The sequence below is a fragment of the Daphnia carinata genome, chromosome 3, assembly GCF_022539665.2.
Source record: "Daphnia carinata strain CSIRO-1 chromosome 3, CSIRO_AGI_Dcar_HiC_V3, whole genome shotgun sequence".
Taxonomy (NCBI): domain Eukaryota; kingdom Metazoa; phylum Arthropoda; class Branchiopoda; order Diplostraca; family Daphniidae; genus Daphnia; species Daphnia carinata.
Genome location: NC_081333.1, coordinates 1,156,609 through 1,177,419, shown reverse-complemented (window position 1 = coordinate 1,177,419; position 20,811 = coordinate 1,156,609). Strand labels below are relative to the sequence as shown.

At 37.6% G+C, this 20,811-nt stretch overlaps 1 protein-coding gene across 1 annotated transcript; it reads left to right on the top strand.

The window, feature by feature from the left end:
* Positions 1–15,517: 15,517 nt before the first annotated feature.
* Positions 15,518–20,614, top strand: LOC130693352 (low-density lipoprotein receptor-related protein 2-like). Its single transcript, XM_057516481.2, has 11 exons — positions 15,518–15,811; positions 17,004–17,056; positions 18,628–18,844; positions 18,920–19,051; positions 19,121–19,276; positions 19,342–19,479; positions 19,537–19,718; positions 19,794–20,013; positions 20,089–20,279; positions 20,349–20,412; positions 20,492–20,614. The coding sequence occupies exons 2-11, from the start codon at positions 17,018–17,020 to the stop codon at positions 20,518–20,520; spliced, it is 1,368 nt and encodes a 455-aa protein (XP_057372464.1). The 5' UTR covers positions 15,518–15,811; positions 17,004–17,017; the 3' UTR covers positions 20,521–20,614.
* Positions 20,615–20,811: the final 197 nt, after the last annotated feature.

The window sequence follows — 20,811 nt, the reverse complement described above, 5'->3', positions numbered from 1 at the left end:
ATACGTACCTTTACAAAGAACTCTTCTACTCCGTTTGATATCACACACAACGAATATAAATGAAAGCAGCATCGTTTCTCCGGTAAATATAAGCAACTCGCATCAGTGTCTGGTATAGCAGTTTATTCTGGTTCAGTATAAGAAAAACATTATTCTAAAATGACTGAAATCGTTCTCGTGTGTGGAAAGTTGGATTCGAGCCCGGACAACGTAAATCTACGTTCTCATATAACGTAGGACCAATTTTCCACTGTCAACGGACAGAACACGCAGATATGGTATTGATTAATCAATTCAGAAGAAAACCCGGAAGACGTGAAAAAATACGGTGGACCATTTCCTATTCGTCAATGTCATCTGAACGAAGACAGAAAGGCCTTTTAAGCATTTTTTTTTTTTTCGGGAGTAATCAGAAGAGACCGCTGCACTCTCTTTCTATCCATGCACTTCTCTCTCTGTGTTTTTCTTCTAGTCCGACAAGTTAAAAAAAAAGAACCGATCAATACCTTTCCTCATTGCCATTTCTTCTTGTCTGAAAAAATTCGCTGTTGAATTCAAATGAATTTTAATGCAGTTTTTCGCTTGATTGCTTCTTGATAAATTGTAAACGTTTACTCCCCTATTGCTAATTGAGGTGTGATCAGCGCAGTGCCTCAAGTTTTAAAATTGTTTATCAATTTGTCTGCGAGCGACTGGAAATAAAATTTAGCGCTGTATATAATCCGCTGTAGAGTGGAACCATAAAATACGATGTGGATATGCAGCTGTTTTACTGGTTCAAGTCGACAGTCCAGGTTACGTAAGAGCAACGAAGACTTTGCCATCTAAACCCTCCGTCAAACTTTTTGGGGACGTTCCATAGGTAATGGAACCATATATACCGAAGGCTATTGCCATAGGAAGTAAGCGGAAATAAACTTAAAAGCGAATTCCTTGAGGGCATTCGATGCGTGATCCGCATTAAGCTCCTCCGATTTAACACGGCGAAAATCTCGATAAGACCTATAATATCTAATCACGGGAGGAAAAGATAAAAACGAAATGCCACCCAAAAAAGAAAACGATTCCGTCAAAAAACTGTTTATTTATGACGATCTATATACGCCTACGAGCTTTTTCGTGAATCAATTGAACATTATAGGACACCACGTTTTAGGGAATTCAGTGCGCATCTATTTCTGACTTTGTTCACTGGCTCCGAGATATTTCTTTAAGCCAAGGTAGTGGCAGAGCCGAATATTGATACTTTAGGTTGTCGAAGACTGTAGCTTTGGATAAATTAAGTGATGGGAGGAGGGGAAAAAAATCTGAAACGATTTAGTTTCGATAGGATATCAGCGCGCATAAAGACAGTTTTTATTTTCATCTCATCATTTATACGGGCTTTAAATAAAGTGCTTATGATAATTTAACATTGTGAAAATTCTTTTGGCTATTATTTTTTTTTATTTTGCAGTTTTGAAACCATCACTCATTTACAACCACAAACATGCAAACGATCTCGATGACGCACTTTGTGTTTAACGATTTTTGGCGTATTTCGTATGCAGTCTCTGTGCTAACTTAAAGGCTTTCGTGCAGTTCCTCTCCCCCGCCTTCAATATTGGGAACTTGGCAATGATCCAGAAATGTTGAACGCACTATTAAGGCAGTCAATCAAGGGTGTTACCGCTAGTTTAATACTGGCGTACTCGTTACCCTCCGCAAAATGAACATCAGAAATGATTTAACGAACCAACAAAACAAACCGGGCCTTTTTCTATTGGCTTGAACAAATGATAAATACGAAATGTAGTGCCCTAACCGCAACTATAATTCATTAAATTTCAAACTTGTTGGTCCGTAACCGATCAAATCGAAAGAAAAACAAGGCCTTGCGCTTCAGCATTTGTCTCCTTTACTTAATTATCCCCCCATGACATATTCATTTTTCTCCTACCCTTTGTCGATGTGAAAACATCCGGTTTCCTGTTCATTGGTTCCACTCTACTTGCATTATTTTGTTTAAAAGCGAACGAAGAGGAACGTAAAAGCAAAGCATCTTATCGATCTAAATTCTACTATATACAAAACATGCAGCCAAAAAAAAAATCCTTCGGTTGCATTTTTTACAACCCTGTTTTCCATTTCACGTAATTGTCACATGTTCGACTGATATTGGTCATTGTTTATAGCAACGAGCGTGGTTCACTTTCATTTTATAGGCACTGGAAGGCACGAATAATCAGCAATTACATCAACGTGCTCGAGCACCAATTGCTTTGAGCCTTATGGCTGCTATGACCTATGCTATTTAATCTTTATCTTAAACTTTCTTCAAATGGAGATTCTCTTTGTACGTAATTCGCTCATACATAAAGTATTGGGGACAGTGCTCAATTTAGAACGCTGAAAAATGTACAACATATAAGGCAACTATCGCAGATTACACGGTTTAGTATTTTAGAACTTTCACAGAAAACTGGGAATTGGTCAGTGAATTACTAACTTCTTCTTATCTGACAAGCACAAAAGAGTTTGATGTTTACCATCTTCGTGAATTCATTTAACGGCGGTGTAGTACATCCGCGTTGCGCCAGGACCATGGAGTACACGGCACACGTATAAAAGATCAAACGAAGGAAAAATAAATCCCTGTTATTAAACATTTCGTTTATAACAACTCCTTTTTAGTCTGGTACCTGCAACGCCTCGGGTTGTTTTTTTTTTACTTAATCGCGAGACGAACAAAAATGATGCACTTACAGTCGTGATTTATTTTTTATTGGATGCATTAGTGCGATTCACGGGCATGTCTGATAAACATCAGGTTGCCGCTAAGATGTTTATCGTATTATCGTTCATAAATATTTTGTTCAGAAGATGCAGGATGCAGAATAACAACTTTATGCTTAGAAAATCTAATTAATAAACTACTGTCATGTGCTATTGAAATCTTCGGTAGTTTCAGCGAACCTGTGCTGCTAATGAGGCAGCTGAAGCGAAAGTTCAAGATTCGTTAGCTTTCAATTGACGCATTTTGCTTGATAATTGGATTTTTCTTAATCCCAAACGTATCTCCCAATGTAGCCAATGTCAAGCGTGTTATCTAGAATAAATTTGATTCTGCAAAGTGGGCTCGGTAACTATAGGCTACATGATTACTCGCGCCTCCGCCACAAACATGAAGGGACATTGCGCTCAATACATTAAACAAACATTAAAATAGTACATTAAAAACAAGATTATTTTGACCCCATTTCGCATCTGATCGGGTGAAAGTAAAACCCGCAGATTGATAGCTAAGCCGTAAACTCACCACTTGGGTCTCTTTGTGTATGAGGTCATAACAAAAACACGAATTGGAAATGTTTGTCTCTTGTGATAGTACCAAGTGGTTTTTTATGTCCGTAGCCTCTCTTTGTATAATACTTACGGAATCGTATTATTCGGTCCCTGACCGACATTACTTGAAAGAAAACACTAGCACCCTTTGTGTCGCCCGTTCAGCGGAAACGTGAATTACATACAATATTTCACTATACTACACTTGTTCTGTCTGTGCACACGGGTAGGTGTATTCGTGACAGCGATGGCTCCCGCGTGATGACAACGATTTATTGATTGCGTCAGATACACATCGAAGAGTGTTGGCCCCCTCAGCGGGAGCTTAACCACCAAAACCGAACCATCTGTTCAGCTGGAGGATTGACGACGTCTAGCAGCGGGAGTGTAAAACGACTTAACCGGCAACCCGAAAAAATGAAACTATTTTAGTGATGAATGCTTTAGTGCTGACTCACTTTGCAAATACTGAAAAATTTCAGAGTCAGTGCGCACTAAAGGGATAAAAAAGAACGGTAACCATTGGATACACACATGTCTTGAGTGTATCTATCAACTTACATTATTTTTAAAAATAATAAAAAGACCAAATCAAATGAAATCCTCACCTTGCACGAAAAATGGACGTTTTTTTTTTCTAACGGTGGTCATCGGTTACCGAATAACAACATTTAATATGCTTCCATAAGATGTTGTGACTACCATCTAACGCAAAGAGCTCATCGCCTTTCATAATTCACAAACACCACGTTCATTGATCTGTTTTCGGCTGACAATTTCATGGCTAGATTCATGCAAACTTTTATCCGATGGCCACTTCAACATCTTCAAATACTTTAGGAGTGGGTAGATGTATATAGTGTTGTTTCCAGGTAGCCCATTGCATCATCAACTGCAGGTATAGGGTGACAGTATTAATGTATCTGTTTTTGGGAAACAAGGCGAACATTGAAAGAAATAATATATTGGCAACATTGGGTATTACAGCGTCCATTAATTTGTTCCACCTGTAACTGCTACGAATTCTCATACCTTTTACGGTCGCCGTTTTATTAAACTATTTCTTTGAATACTTGATTAGCAAGGGATACACAACTTCTGTCAGTTTCCCATCGTGGAGAAATTGTGGATTAACTATTCATTTCAGACTCCTAATTCGTCCTGTATTTTTCTGTAGTTAATCAGATCGATGAGATTATCGCTATGGACATTTAATGCACATAATCACGCTCGCATGGGAAAAGTGAGATTTTGTAGCGTTACAAGAACAAAATAGGGTTATTAATTAATGGCTGGTAAAGTAATCATTTTCCATTTCCGCAAATAGGGGTGGGGGGCAGAACCAACCAGTTATTCAATCAACTTCAACTCCCTTAAGTATTCTTTTAAACTGCGCTTAAACTTTGCTCTGGTCCAGATGTGAGAAACCTATCGATTAATGTGATAATTGACAAATAGTTCCTTATTTCAACGAGAGATGGCAATAGTAGTATCGACTTCGCGCGACATCTAACGCGGCACACATTTAACATTATTTTTTCTGCCATTTCGGCATTTCGTTGAAAGGCGTCACTTATGTGGCATGCGGTGTTCCACCGTTCCACTTCTTCTACTTTCCAGTTGCCATAATAATTATGTGTACTTCGCGTTGTGTTACTGCCAAGCGATTTTACCCGAAGAATTCCCAGTTCCCTTAAAAACTACCTTTTTTCAGTATCTGTAAATGGACATCGGTAATTCTAATTCGGTAGACTTCGGTCAATTCTGAGAGATTGCTGGTTACCTAAAGTGTGGAAAGAAAACCTTCCAAGAAAGATGGAGTTGTGTTGATGAAACATTCCAAAGTGCGATTTCATTTACCTCGTGTGAATTGAAAAACTACACAACAGACCTCAAAGGATGTAAGAAAAAACATTCATCATAAAAGAAACTAATGAAAATTGAAATGCATGATAATGTTAAAACTGATTCGGTTTCAGAAGTTGGTCTCATTTGAAAAATAACCATGTGGAGCACAAATTGTACCAATGGATGAATTGCTGCAACATAAGCAATTTTTTCTTATTTCCTTGCAAGCGGATGAAGTTCAATGACCATCAAGTTCTTGGCAAAAGGGAAAAGTTACTGCCAATACCTGTAATTTTTATGGATTAATTGGAATAATTTGATCAAACTCATTCAAAGAATGTCAGTGTTGATTTTAAAGTACATAAAGTTTTGTTTGTGTACTGTTTGCAAGAGCTCCAGATTATGATTAAGCTTCTCTACCATGCACTTCCACAAAGGAAATGCAACTATTTTGCTAACCATTGATGTATCCACGATGTGTCCAGGTATTGTGTACAACCACTCTAATCATTCATTATACAAAACCAATTTGTAATGGAAACTTTATTTCAAGTATTGTGAGAGCAAACAGGTTGGCTACTTTGAATTAAGGAAGCAATCAAAATGGAGCAAAATTATAAGAGCATACAACTATCAGTCATTGGCAAATGAATGTCAAACAACTAATAAGAAAACTTGGAAGGAAAGGGATACATGAATTAGTTGAAGACTAAAATAACTAAAAAGATGTAAAAATAAGTAAGTAATGCATTTTTATTTTTAAAACGTATTCCTATACTTTTATTGAAATAGGTTGTCGCCTAATAACTGCAAAAAAATTTGACAATCGTTAAACTACATGTTGTATGACGCCGTTTTAAAATCTGGGTTAATCTCACAGCCGACTTTTATTGTTTGAGACGCGTTACATCAACTTCCATCTATTTAAAAAAGGAAATCATTTTGGCCAGCTTGACAGGAATATGTCTACCATAGCAACAGTAGCATAAACCATGGCTAATTGGGATGTACGCCACTCAGTTTTTGAGTTTACATCAACATGTGCTTACAAAACTTCTCTAGGAATTTCCTGAGATTATGTAAGTCTATGAAGCAAATTTTTTAATGATTGCGTTTTATTTTCTTCACATAGATTAATGGTGATAGTGGATCGTGAAAGGTTAAGAGGTGAGGGAAGGTACGTAATAGATTATGAAAAAAAATGGAACGCGACTCAGTTTTCCCGTAATGCAATTACCTTGTTATCGTCCGGTATTCTTGTAGCAAAACGGAAGTGTACATTCGAGATTCCTTCTTTTTCGTGGCACTGTTTTCACTTGACTCGTACAGCTACAACGATAGGCACATAGCAGGTCATGAGGACTTCTCGTTCGTGTGAAGTTTTCAGTAGCGTGCGTTATCCCTTTTTTCCTCTTTTTGGTTAGCACGATCATCATTTTCTGTAATTGTAAAGGCGTGACCCCCTACGAGTTGATCGTGAGTCAAGCCGAAAAAGGAGCTGGAATGCGCACATCAACTTGATAGGTCGCAATGAAACTACTAGTTGACTTTCGATAGTAAAGATTATAGATACTTGCATGTGAAACAAATTTTGTATGTGTTTCCAATGTTTATCTTTTCAGTTGGTTACACTGGGAAAACTAGTTGGCGATGCTGTTCCATCTTCAGTGAATATCGGTAAACTAGATGGCATTGTGGTAGGTATATATCTGTAAACTAGATGGCATTTGTGGTAGATATATATCTGTAAACTAGATGGCATTGTGGTAGGTAAATATCTGTAAACTAGATGGCATTTGTGATAGATAAATATCTGTAAACTAGATGGCATTTGTGGTAGGTGAATATCTGTAAACTAGATGGCATTGTGGTAGGTGAATATCTGTAAACTAGATGGCATTGTGGTAGGTGAATACCTGTAAACTCGATGGCATTGTGGTAGGTGAATATCTGTAAACTGGATGGCATTGTGGTAGGTGAATATCTGTAAACTAAATGGCATTGTGGTAGGGGAATATCTATAAGCTTAGGTGGCGTTGTGATGGGGAATATCTGTAACCTACATGGATGTGGTGGTTGAATAGCTGTAAACTATATGGGGCGTCGTGGATATATATTTATAGACTAGATAGCGTTTTCTGGAGTGAATGTCTGTAACTAGGTGGCGTTGCTGTTATATTGACATGGTGAGTATCTCTTAACATAGTAGGCCATGGTCTAGTCCGCTTGTTCATCCATCATAAATGGCTTCCCGATACAAGTTCAATCAATGTTTGCAATGTATTTTGACGAAGTGTTCTAAGGTTCTTCATCTGAAATTAATGGTTTGTTATACACCAGTCAATTATTATTGTTCTGTATGCTTTGAATGTGCAGTACTTAAAAACATCCCTGTGTTGTATCAACAGATTTTCCTTTTTAACAGCTTTTTGAACAACATATCCAGGAAACGGCGAAACCTCTCTGTTTTCTGTCGTTTCTTTTCTCACATTGGATGCTCTCATCATACAAGATAATGAATTTCAGCCTTCCATTATTTCAGACAGTGGTGCATTTTATCGAAACCATGCTCAAGGACTAAATGTAAAGGGTTTGTCGATGCAGAAAGAAAACCAGCAAAAACCTGGTTTCTTTTGCATTGTATGCTACAATCTAATTTGAGTATAATTAGTTAGACAAGAGTATTGTATTCCATTTTAAACATATCAGTTCTTGTCTTTCAATTGCAGAATCTTTAGTTTGAGCTTAGCTGATTCAATCTCTTTCAGCCCTTCGTTCGACCTGCTTCAAAACATCGAAAATTTGTCACATTCATCACTGGCCATCTTGATGAAAAAGTCAGATCAGTTACTCAGCGGGTCTGGGTAAAAGTTAAGATTCCCGCGAATGGAAGTAGAAAGAAATATCAGTTGCAGGAAAAGAGAGAGAAATTGTTTCCCGAGTTCGTGACTAGTTTTGTTGCAAATAGGCGTTAAGTCGTCAAGTATAGCTGACACTGCACGTTCAGAACTTTTATCAAGCGACATAACGTTAGCTTACAACAATTTACTTTTATTAAAAAGCAAAAACCGTTGACCATGTAAAAGAGAACATAGCTCACTTTTTAGATTTTTGAAATTCTAATTTCCGGTTTCATTTTCGATTTGAAAAAATCGAATAGCTCCGTAACCATTGATCAGCGAGAAAAAAGATTCGTATTTTCTTCATCCTCGTGAAATTTGGGGTCGAATCCATGGGTCAGCTCAAAATGCCCGAAAATCGTCGAAGATCGTAAATTTTCCTGAACTATAGTTCATGAAAAATCGCGATTTTGGTCAAATCCGGTTTTTGTCTACAAACACGTCATTGGCACCCAAAATTTCATAAAGATCAAGAAAATCTGATTCATTTTTTTGTGCGACCACTATCTCCAGAGATATTGGCTACTTCCGGTGACTTCCGGAAAATTTCCATGCGAACTTGCAAAAAGTAAAAAGTGAACTGTATGCCTCCAACAATGTTAATCATTTTTATCATATGTTTTAGGCTGTAGCGGCTTTTATTTTGTGTTTCTCCGCTAAAGACGAAACTCCTGTTGAAACCAACCTGATTTTTTGACCAAATTTTGAATCTAATTCATGTATTTTTTGTAGTAATATCTAGGTTTTTTTTTCACTCCAACTATTCTTTGACTTTCTTTAGCAGTTTTTACCCTTAAAAATATAACCAACAGTCTGAGATCTGTATCTGTAAAATAACTTGCGATTTTTGTATTTTGAATATATTAACAACTTTCGTTACATGTAGCAACGCTAGATGGCGCTGTGGTTCCCCTATCATGAGTGACCACCTGAGACAAGTGAAATGCAGCAAAATAGGTGTTTGTATGGCAAAATGGCAATCCGTTTTACACAAAAAAAAAAAAAAAAATCACACTTTTTTCTTTTTTTCCGACACGTAGCCATCTACCGCTCAGACTCGTTATGACTGGCGTAGGCAATTTCAGTCCATTGGATTCCATTCGCAGTTAGTTCAGTAGCGTGGATGGAGAATAACGCGTGGCTGGAGGAACAATTGAAAAATGGATAAGATAATAAAACAAAAAAATGGTAAGTATAAACATTATTATATTGGTTTTCAATTATTAATTATTGTTTATTAGATCAAATTATGAAGCTGCAGGCCCAGTTATTGGAACAACCCAAAATATTAGATAACAACAAAGCTAAGGATCGTAGGCCTAATACGTAATGATTCTATTTATTTGCTTTTATTCATTCGTGTTTTGTAGCTCAAATTTTGAGTCTACAAGCTCAGCTAGGAGAAAAGAACAAAATGGAACGAAACAGTTTCCAAATAGTGAAGGAGGTTTTTCAAAACTCATCCCTAACTGAACTTGAGGATGAGTTGGCATTAGGTGAACACAGCCAGGTACCTAAACTTTTCAAATAAGAATTCAAAATAAGTATAGAATTTAAAAAAAAACAATTATTTATTGTTTAGTTATTCAGTCCACTACCTGACAGTGTGTTAAAGTTAAATTCTGTTAGTGCTGCACTAAAAGAATTGTTAGTAATAAGCCCATGCAGTGAAGGAACTGAACAATTGTGGGACTGTATTTGGGCCGAAAATGGGTGTGGTACAGAAACCCAGAAATGGCACAAGTTCAACATGAAACATGGATTAGGTACTTTTCGGTTTTTTGTCTATCGAAAAAGTATTTTTAATGCTATTATTTTGCATTCACAGAATTTTAGCAGGGGATCAAGTCAAGTCTGGAAGTGTTACAGGATGGAAGAGTCAGCCTACAGTTGAAAAAACGCTGAGAGTGCATTACCATTAAGGTATGAGGTAAAGTAATAGAGTATGCACATTGTCTAATGAGAAGTACCATCTTGTGTGAATGAATCCTGTATAACAGCAATCCTTTATAGTTCTGTCATAGCTAGAAGCCTCAAATAATTCTGCTTCCCTTGCTAAAGAACAACTTGTCCTTTACGTTCACAGTGTTGGTGAAACTGGGTACTTAAATGGCCTAAAGATGTTTTAATTTTGCTGCCGTAGCAGAGATGAACATCATACTTGGACTCTTTAGGTATGAAAGGAATTTTCTTCAAATAATTTTGAATTTATGACGAAGAATTTCTCTTCCTTTTTGCCAATCAGGTGTAATCTACAAAAATAATTTTATCCAATAGGAAAGGATTTTCATATACTGGGAACACAACTATCAACAATGCAACATTCTAGGGGTTTTATTTTATCATTCAAGAGCCTTATACAATGATTTTCATCTGCAATTTGTATGGCCTTTCCCAAGCTTCTGCTAGAAGTTGAATCTATGAGTCATGTAAGTCACATGAGCAACAATTGAGATGCTTAATGGTGTTTTTCTTTTCTCAGCATAGGTTAATAGTAACATTGGATCTGAAAAGATTCTTGGTTGGGGCATGACACTGAATAAATTGTAATGATTGAATGGATGACATGACATTTCTATACTTCATTCGGATTCCCGAGACGGTATTTTATATTTAAAAAATTGAAGTGCATATCTGGGCTCCCTTCCTTTCCGTAGCCCCGTTTCCCCTTGACTCGTAATAAGCCCGTAGGGGGTCATGCCCCTACTGTACGGTATATATAAAAACAACATATACCGAGGTTTGGAGGGCTCTGGCCGGAAAGGGGACGTGGATGTCCGCTTAGTCCGATGATGTGTTCACGGAGGGCTCTGTGGCTACCCACAAATCCGAACTAAAGGTTAATCGCTCCTGTAAAAATGTTCCAAATCTTCAGCTCTTCTTCCGGCTTCTCTTAGCCAATCACCGGGTAATCTCCCCGGTGGGTCAACAAGGCAGTGTCTCCCCCTGCCTGGGTTGACGGCAACTTTTGAAAGGGATATAGTGCCTTTTTAAAGTTGCAAAAATAATTGTAACGTGCAGAGAATTGTCAATAAATTTTTTTTTCATAAAATATTTTTTGCAAAATTTGTCTCTTTCATTGTCTTTGTTCGCTGTGTTCACACATTACAATTACCAAATTTTTTTTTATTTAGCTTGCTCAATTCATGTTCATTGTTTTTGCCACCGTTGTATCGTTTATCTGTAAATATTCAATTATTATTATTACGCTTTTTATCTTGAACTTAGACAAGGAACAATTAATTGGATATTTTCTGAAGTAATTTTGTAATTATATATTGTTTTACTGGCATGGATCGATCCCCAGACATTCAGCGTGCAACGCCGATGCTCTAACATTGAGCCATGAGATATATTTAAATTTTTATTATCATATCATATGTTATCGTCTAGGATGTTTATACAGTCTTTCAAAACTGATATGTTTATCTTTCTATTGCTTTCTAAGGTCATTTGTGTAGATCATTTATACAATAACTGTTACCCTGGGTCAAACAGTTATTAGATGTATAAAGATCTACATCTAAATGAAGAAAAGCAATATTTCATTAATGCATTTAGTTTTATGAAAGTGTAAACAGTCCTAGACGATAACATATGATATGCGATAAAAAAATTTGACAATATATTCATGGCTCAATGTTAGAGCATCGTTGCGCTGAATGTCTGGGGATCGAACATCCAGTAAAACAATATATAATTACAAAATCTTCAGAAAATAATAACGTTGAATGTCTAAGTTCAAGAGATAAACGATAATAATAATAATTGAATACACAGATAAACGATACAACAAAGTTGGCATAAAATAATATAGGTTGATTGAGCAAGCTAAATAAAAAAAAAAGGCGATATATGTAATGTGTGAACACAGCGAACAAAGACAATGAAAGAGACAAATTTTGCAAAAAATATTTTATGAAAAAAAAATTTATTGACAATTCTCTGCACGTTACAATTATTTTTGCAACTTTAAAAAGGCACTATAGCCCTTTCAAAAGTTGCCGTCAACCCAGGCAGGGGGAGACACTGCCTTGTTGACCCACCGGGGAGATTACCCGGTGATTGGCTAAGAGAAGCCGGAAGAAGAGCTGAAGATTTGGAACATTTTTACAGGAGCGATTAACCTTTAGTTCGGATTTGTGGGTAGCCACAGAGCCCTCCGTGAACACATCATCGGACTAAGCGGACATCCACGTCCCCTTTCCGGCCAGAGCCCTCCAAACCTCGGTATATGTTGTTTTTATATATACCGTACAGTAGGGGCATGACCCCCTACGGGCTTATTACGAGTCAAGGGGAAACGGGGCTACGGAAAGGAAGGGAGCCCAGATATGCACTTCAATTTTTTAAATATAAAATACCGTCTCGGGAATCCGAATGAAGTATAGAAATGTCATGTCATCCATTCAATCATTACAATTTATTCAGTGTCATGCCCCAACCAAGAATCTTTTCAGATCCAATGTTACTATTTACCTATGCTGAGAAAAGAAAAACACCATTAAGCATCTCAATTGTTGCTCATGTGACTTACATGACTCATAGATTCAACTTCTAGCAGAAGCTTGGGAAAGGCCATACAAATTGCAGATGAAAATCATTGTATAAGGCTCTTGAATGATAAAATAAAACCCCTAGAATGTTGCATTGTTGATAGTTGTGTTCCCAGTATATGAAAATCCTTTCCTATTGGATAAAATTATTTTTGTAGATTACACCTGATTGGCAAAAAGGAAGAGAAATTCTTCGTCATAAATTCAAAATTATTTGAAGAAAATTCCTTTCATACCTAAAGAGTCCAAGTATGATGTTCATCTCTGCTACGGCAGCAAAATTAAAACATCTTTAGGCCATTTAAGTACCCAGTTTCACCAACACTGTGAACGTAAAGGACAAGTTGTTTAGCCAGAGAGGCAGAATTATTTGAGGCTTCTAGCTGTGACAGAACTATAAAGGATTGCTGTTGTACCAGATTCATTAACACAAGATGGTACTTCTCATTAGACAATTTGCATTACTCTATTACTTTACCTCACACCTTAACGGTAATGCACTCAGTGTTTTTTCAACTACAGGCTGATTCTTCCATCCTGTAACACTTCCAGACTTGACTTGATCCACCTGCTAAAATTCTGTGAATGCAAAATAATAGCATTAAAAATACTTTTTCAATAGACAAAGAATCCGGAAGTACCTAATCCATGTTTTAGGTTGAACTCGTGCCATTTCTGGGTTTCCGTACCACACCCATTTTTGGCCCAAATACAATCCCACAATTGTCCAGTTGCATCGCTGCATGGACTGATTACGAACAATAATTGAGCCTGCAGGTTCATAATTAGAGCTAAAAAACAATAATTAATAATTGAAAACTAATATAATATTCTTTGTACTTACCATCCTTATCTTTTATTATCTTTTCCATTTTAACATTTTTTTCTCCAGTTAACACCTAAAGAATAGTAACAAATGGATGAGTATTGCCCTTTAGGATAATTCAAGTTCGACACAGCCTATTGTTTTAAGTTACGAAGAAGTATCAGATAATACACTTCAAAGCAGGCCATAGCAATGCATGGTGAACATTGCTGCTTGACGTTAAGATTCATTGATACTATCCTAACAAAACGTTTTTCAATAAAAAAAACGCCACTGAACGTTTGGGTATTCGCAGTACTAAAGGAGACTAAGCCATTCGTGCAGATTGAAAACGTGCTCTTTAGGCAAGAATGTACAAGAAGGTAAATCTTGACAAAAGTATTGCCAAGATGGCGGTTCGAAGTTTAAAGCAATGATCGAAATGTGCCAAGAAAACCCAAACGGGCACGTTCCAATGGTAAAAGATCGAGACGAAAGTCTATGACGATTGCTTGACAAGCCCTACAGTCACACTGATGACGGAAGCACTTTAGAAGGATGGGTATAAATAGGACATTGCCAAATCGGGGGCCAGATTAAAGAGAGAAAAAAAAATTGTACCTTACCGGGTTTTGCGACAAAGAAAATCTAAAATCTGATTTCCCGTACATTATTCCTCAATAGTAGATAGGTCCTATTTAAACATCATTTGTAATACTCTTTAATAACAATCGAAGCATTTTAATGTACCATAATCAGCGAAAAATCGTGTGCTAGTCCACTTTGGCCCAGCAACTAGATGAATCACGACAACACTAACCGCGATCGAAAACAAGTGGTAATCGTCATTGATGTTAATGAATCAGACCCACGGCTTCTCGCTGACACTGGTTCAATGACGTTAATGGTTAAATCAGGAATACTATGTTTATTACTATGAATTAATAGTGGGTATCATTTACCCCTTCCTTCAGTTTAAACAGAAGTGCCACGACTAACGAAAAAATAAAAATGCCTTAACCGTGATACAGTACCAGGATTTAAAATTTACAAAAAAGAAATATAATTTTTAAGTAGCAGTTTAATGGCAATTAATTCTGCATACACCTTGATGGCAGTGAGTACAGTGATTGCATAGCATGTTGTATCATCTCGTGAGGTTTTCTGCACGATTTCGTTTTTTTTAAATTTCTTATAACTTTTCATCTCATATTAACATCGAATCATATTCGTCATTTTATTCCCTACAAAGTTCATATAAAACATTGGGTAATCGTTTTGTAAAATAGTTTTATATTCGATTTTATGCTGAAATTGCATCACATCGTTATCACCCATGTTTCGTTATCAAAACTATGGGTATTTAAGAGTTGCATGCGGCACTTGACTGTAGCAGCACTTCTAATGACTGGGTATGGAACCCTCCCAATGATGGGATTGCTAGTCCAAGAGCCTGTAAGCAATTACTACTCGAAAGGTCAAAGTGGTATGGAATTGGCCTACCTGTAAATCCACTAAGGCTGAATAAAGGTAAGAGCTATCAGCTGATGTCACGAATGGGGGTCATATAGTACAGCAATATGACCCCCATTCGGGCAGTTCTGGAGGATACTAGCATGTCATTAGAAGTTGTCAGCGCAACCTTTTTTTTTCTCCTTTTTTTTCTTTTCTTTTCTTTTCGTTTTTGCCATTCGTGTATAGCGGAATGCAATCTCTTGATGATGGCCACATACTTCATGACTTAGTTTTTTTCTTTATCCAATCACGGGAATTAAATCCGTATTTGAAAAAATAATCGCTTTCGATTCAATACTGGCAATTAACGCGACACGGTTTAATACTTTAAGGTAATGTAAAAGCGATTTCAATGCGATTTTTTATGTCCGGCTTAAAGCCATTATCTGTAGAAACGCATAAGCCTTTTGCGTACAACAAAGTATTTCTGCCTTGTCGCTGAAGATTGCTCATGAATCAAACGCTTTCAAGTGGCTGCTGGAACGGTTTCTAGTCATGTAGCGTGGCACGGCCTTTTGTTGATATTGCGCCGTGATCCGTCACTTTTTCCACTCTGTGTGCTTTTCCTCTTTTTTTAACGCTACAACAGAGCGTGAAGGTAGGGCAGAAAGGCAAATGAAGCAAACTACAAGCAATGTGATTCTCAAAAGCTTGAAAAACAGGATGCTTCTGATGGTTTTCTGAACGCGATTTTTCAACACCGTTCAGTCAGTTCTCAGATAAAGGTAAAGTGCAGAACACCTTAGTGCCCTCACTGCGACATTGTTATTCAACCTAACCGGTGGATTGCAGGGAACGGCTCAGCAAGACATTTTCAAGTGAAATTCTTTTGGTTGCTGCATTGTTTTCTGCTTACAAACATTGTGAGTATACCCATAGATGTGATTCTTTCATCAGCAATCTAGCTTGTGACTTATGCATTCCGGGAACTTTAGTAAGCGCATCTAGTATTTACGGTACCCTATTTGCTTACTACAAAGGTACAGAATTAGTAATTCTGACTGCACGATACGGAAAGAGAAGCGGATCTCGAAAATTTGCTGCTGTCAAATTTTTTATTACGATCTTTGGGCGGTTGTAACTCATATTAATTTTCATACTTGATTCTGAATCTCTTTTTACAGATGTTTTTATGAGCTAGAACGTCTGTGAGAGTTATTCCCAAATCTAACGCTCTTGATCCTAGAAAATGTTACTAGTTCTGCGTAAGCCCTTGGCAAGTCAAAGAGAAAATATGTTAGGCAAGCTCGAAGTTAATAATTAACTAATCAAAATTAGCTCCAGGACAGTGTAAAAAATGATGACTGTACTACCTAAATAATTAGTCATGATGCGCTTGCCGCATCACTATAATACTATTCAATGCGTACCCGAAGAATCACGTCGGCAGAACTGAAATACTGCTGCCTTTAAATCTAATCTGAATCGCGAAATACCTTTTCTCTGAATAAAAACTGTCGATTCTTATTGCAAATTGCTTTCAAACAGCCGTGTGAGTGTCGTTGTTTCTTTGTAACGGGATTGCACGATGAATTAATTAAGTCGAGTTAATCTGCCAAACATTTACGTGGAATTATCTTTTAACCGTTACCCGAAGCATTGTTTTTTCTGCGTATAATGTTCACCGCAAAGAGTGAACTATACTGATTCCTTTATTTTTCTTTACAAGCATGAATTTTACAATTGTTGACAAACAAGGGTACTTCGTCAAAAAAGATTTTTTTTAACGTTTTCGATCTGTGTAAACCGTTTGCCCTTTTGTTTTTGTTGACTTGTCAACCCGTTAACGTTTACCGCCACCCTAGCATACTGAACGCGTGAACTTTTTCAAGCACATCTTGACGTATAAGGCAATGTTATTCTTCGCTAGAACGCTATTCGAAATTTTAGATTTAACGGACCTTATGCTGTCTGACGAAGACAAATCTTATGGCACGGGACGTTGCTTTGCCCACTTATCCTAAATGAATTGATGCGTATTAATAGTAAAATACTGTTGCAGTGCAGCAAGTGCAAATTCAAGATTGAACTAGATTTCTTTTTTTCATATTACAGGAAATTTCCGGAAAATGAATGGACAAAGTTTCTTCGTATTGACATTGATGACGGTAAGTTCTAAAATAAACTGAGTTTTTTCTACCACATCATAAGTAACCTTAAATGACTTTGGATTCAGCGGTTCTTCTCTATTTTATTCTCGGAAATGCTTAGCGCTCTGGATACGGTAGCCTTTCACCAATTCTGAACAGATCCTATTTAACGTGCTTTACTGTGTCCGACATTCGATAATAGCTCTTGAGGATACAAGACAAAGTTCATACGTCAATGATTACGTTAGTAGTTTGCAAAATAGTAGGGTCATTGTTTACAGATTTGAGTTACAACAGGCCAGGGACGAGTTAAACATTCTGCTAAAGGAATAGATTTTAAAGGTTCACATCATTTCCAAAAGCATTTAGCCCGTTACGGTGCACTTTACTGTAACACGTACCATTGTTGCGCGTTACTGTAGGTTTTCTTTTCAAATTGGGACACGCAACGGTGAACTAGTAAATGCCCAATTTGTTCAATTACTGTAATTAACTGAGTTACACAACTGCAGCGATTTGCATAACATATTCCCAGCTTAGTTTCTCATTAGAATCCATAACGTGGAAATTTTGTTCCTTATGTGGTACGAACTGAACTAAATTTTTTCGTAAACTAGAAATTAAGCTAGCCATTCTATCGCCACCTGACTTTATCTATTCCATTTTCATTATTTATGAAGGTAATAGGAAGAAAACTTACAGAGCACCACGTGAATTCGAAGCTGAATAGGTTCCTCTATTCCTCGTAGCAGCATCTGGGTAGAAAAATAAATTTAACTCGATTTGATTCAGGCATAATCCAAGTACAATGGGTTTATCTAAGATTCCTTTGCTAAAAACGAGACTTAGATAAATAGAAAACGACGCCCTTGCTGTTCTTTTCTCTAGGTAAAGAGGGGGGTGGGTGCTACCACCAAAAAGTTCCCAGTCATTGCAGTAGTGCGTTCTTTTGTAGCCTAACTTGCCACGGCTCGTTGGAATTCAAAAATCTAAGCCTTAACAGCATGGTTACACATGAACAACCATAAAGCATTCTGAGGGTTTAATGAACCTCTTGAATCATGGAAATGACCTTCCAGATTTTTTTTTTTTTTTTTTACAAATTTCAAATCATGCTCAGACCTGATATGCGTCCTTGAAACCAACAAGAATCTAATTCCGGTTATAGCTCATTACCCAGTCGTTAGAAGTCGAATGAAGTAATTGTTCACCTGATTGTAGGGAATTAGGTTTTAAATATTTGATGATTGACTGTTAGAACACTCTATAAATGTACTTTTTACATGGCTAAAGTCGTTGCTTTGCGAAGAGCATTGCGCAGACGACGGTTGAAATTGGAGGGAAAAAGCCGTAACATTTAATGCAAGTTCCCTCTAGCGGTGAACAACATAACTAAACGCGAGTAATACATTAGAATATAAAAATTCAAGATATGAAAATGTAGGCTACAACTAATCTTAACCTTCATTTACACTAAATCGTTTTAACAACTTTTAAAAATTGCAATTCAGTATGATAATTTTTCCCATGTAAGCTCCGTATTCATGGTTGACATGATGGGGCAAGTAAGAAAAGTTTGTTACCTGTAGGTAGGTCTGTCCAAAGGAAAATTAGTGGAACGACAAACAAATAGGGCAGAAAGGTACACACTTGAGCACAACGACATCAGCAGTACACGTTACTTGGGAGAAGCTTGTGTTTCGAGTGGCGCCTGCCGTCGTGGAAATCGTGACAGCGTTTGTCATCATGGCGTCTGCACATGTCTGCCATTTCACATGGCTCAAAATGCCACAACCTGTCTTCCAAGTAGGCTTTGAAATAAAAAGAATCATAAAAGAATATAATTGGCTCATACCGTTAACCGTTTTGCTCTGATTGCAGCTGCTTTACTCGGATTTGAATGCTTTGCTAATTCTCAGTGCAGTTTACGCGTACCCAATTCAGGATGCATAGATGGGACGTGCCAGTGTAGCAGGGGCTATACTCCTTATCGTCGTCATCTTTGTCTTCCACGTGCGTAACTTGAATTAAAAATTTATTTAGGATTAAAAGTAAATTGAAACCATATTTACCTGAGCACAGCGGCACGCTTGGGACACAAATGCTTCGGTGACGATCAATGCCGTTTGTCTGATAAACATTCCTATTGCAAGTTTATCATTCCAAATGTGTATGGTCGTTGTTATTGCGACGAAACAGCTGAACACTTTGGCCAAAGTTGCATCAAGCCACGATTGGGTACTCTTAATATATTATAAACGATATTATTCAAACAAGACACAGTGTGTTTCTCTTCCTTTTAGCTATTGGTTCACGGTGCTCCTCTTCTGCCGAATGTAAAGCTCATATAAAAAATTCATTGTGCCACGATTCTACCTGCGTTTGTGACTACGGATTCACTATCGGTTGGACCGACAACCGATGTGTTGCCACCCTGAAAGGTTTCTTTCAAACGCATCGCAAGGATGTGGATGTTTATCTTACATGTTAATTAATAGGTTTGAACGAGAACCAACTTAATTTCAACCAGAAAGCGAGCATCGGCCAGCCGTGTACATCGTGGGCTCAATGCCAAGCTGCTGATTTCAATTCCGGCTGTATTGACGGCTATTGCCAGTGTATCGCCGGTGAAGCGCAATGCGGGAGAAACAATACTGGATGCCATCCCCTCACCTTCCAGGTATGCTCCACGAATAACGTCCGTATTCGTCCGAGAATAAAGGGTTAATTAACAGCGCCCGGTTTAAATAAACAGTGTAGGTCTTCTGGACGTTGCATCAGCCGTTCATTAACTTGTAACGGGCATGCCGATTGTGAGGATGCCTCTGATGAAATCGATTGTCGTCGACGTCCCTGTCCAACCGGCTCCTTTCCTTGTGGAGCTCATTGCATATCGGGAATGTTTATTTGCGATGGAATCCAACATTGTGCCGACGGATCAGACGAAGATCGATGTCAGGTAGAAGATGGCGAAGGTAAAGAGGAATTAGATAATATCTCTTGTAACCGGTAAAACTGATACGGGTAACTTACCGTTTTACAAACTCCAGATTGCCCAGGAAACAGTTTTAAATGTAACGACGGAACCTGCGTACCGGAACACGCTTTTTGCAATTCGATTGTTGACTGTAGTGATGGTAGCGATGAGCCAGAACAAGCATGCAAACGGGAATATCGAAAAAAGAAGTCCGACGAGTATTGCCCCGTCAAATGCGGCAATGGAAGATGCAGAAGTGCGGCTGTAATTAAAAAGAGAAAAACTATAAGGGGTGATTGGAATGTAAGCGTAATATAATTTTCCTATCTACAGGTTTTATGCACAGGCCAGGACGGATGTGGTGATAATACAGACGAGAAGCAATGTGAAATCTGTCGTAAGTTTCAAGAAACAGACAATTACAAATTTCAGAAAACAAACAAACAAATTATTATGTTACTTTACGTGTTTTGCAGGCTGCCCTACCATCGTTCACCAAGTATAATAGCACGATGTCCCATGGTTCCACTATGATAAATTAAAGTTTTTGATTGTTTTTGCAACTGATAGCAAAATACATAGTATGGATTCGTCTGCTGCCACCTTTTTTCTAGCATTAAACCAGAAGGGTTACAAGTGATATTTATTCTTGCAAGAAAAACTTAATCTTTTGTAAAAATAGTCACCTTTCGTATATTGTTGGTCCAGTCGAAGACGTCCTCGTAGCCTTCGTCGTGTTTTGTTGGCACACACTTCGGTCCAGCCTTGTGATTGTACTGTCCTTCTTGCTATAATA

What these genes read in the sequence shown, in the direction of transcription:
- LOC130693352 (XM_057516481.2), top strand. Translation starts at nt 17,018, where the DNA reads ATGAATGGACAAAGTTTCTTCGTATTGACATTGATGACG. An exon ending in TGCCACAACCTGTCTTCCAA is followed by an intron (nt 18,845 to 18,919) that starts GTAGGCTTTGAA and finishes CTCTGATTGCAG; the next exon opens with CTGCTTTACTCGGATTTGAA. An exon ending in ATGTGTTGCCACCCTGAAAG is followed by an intron (nt 19,480 to 19,536) that starts GTTTCTTTCAAA and finishes GTTAATTAATAG; the next exon opens with GTTTGAACGAGAACCAACTT.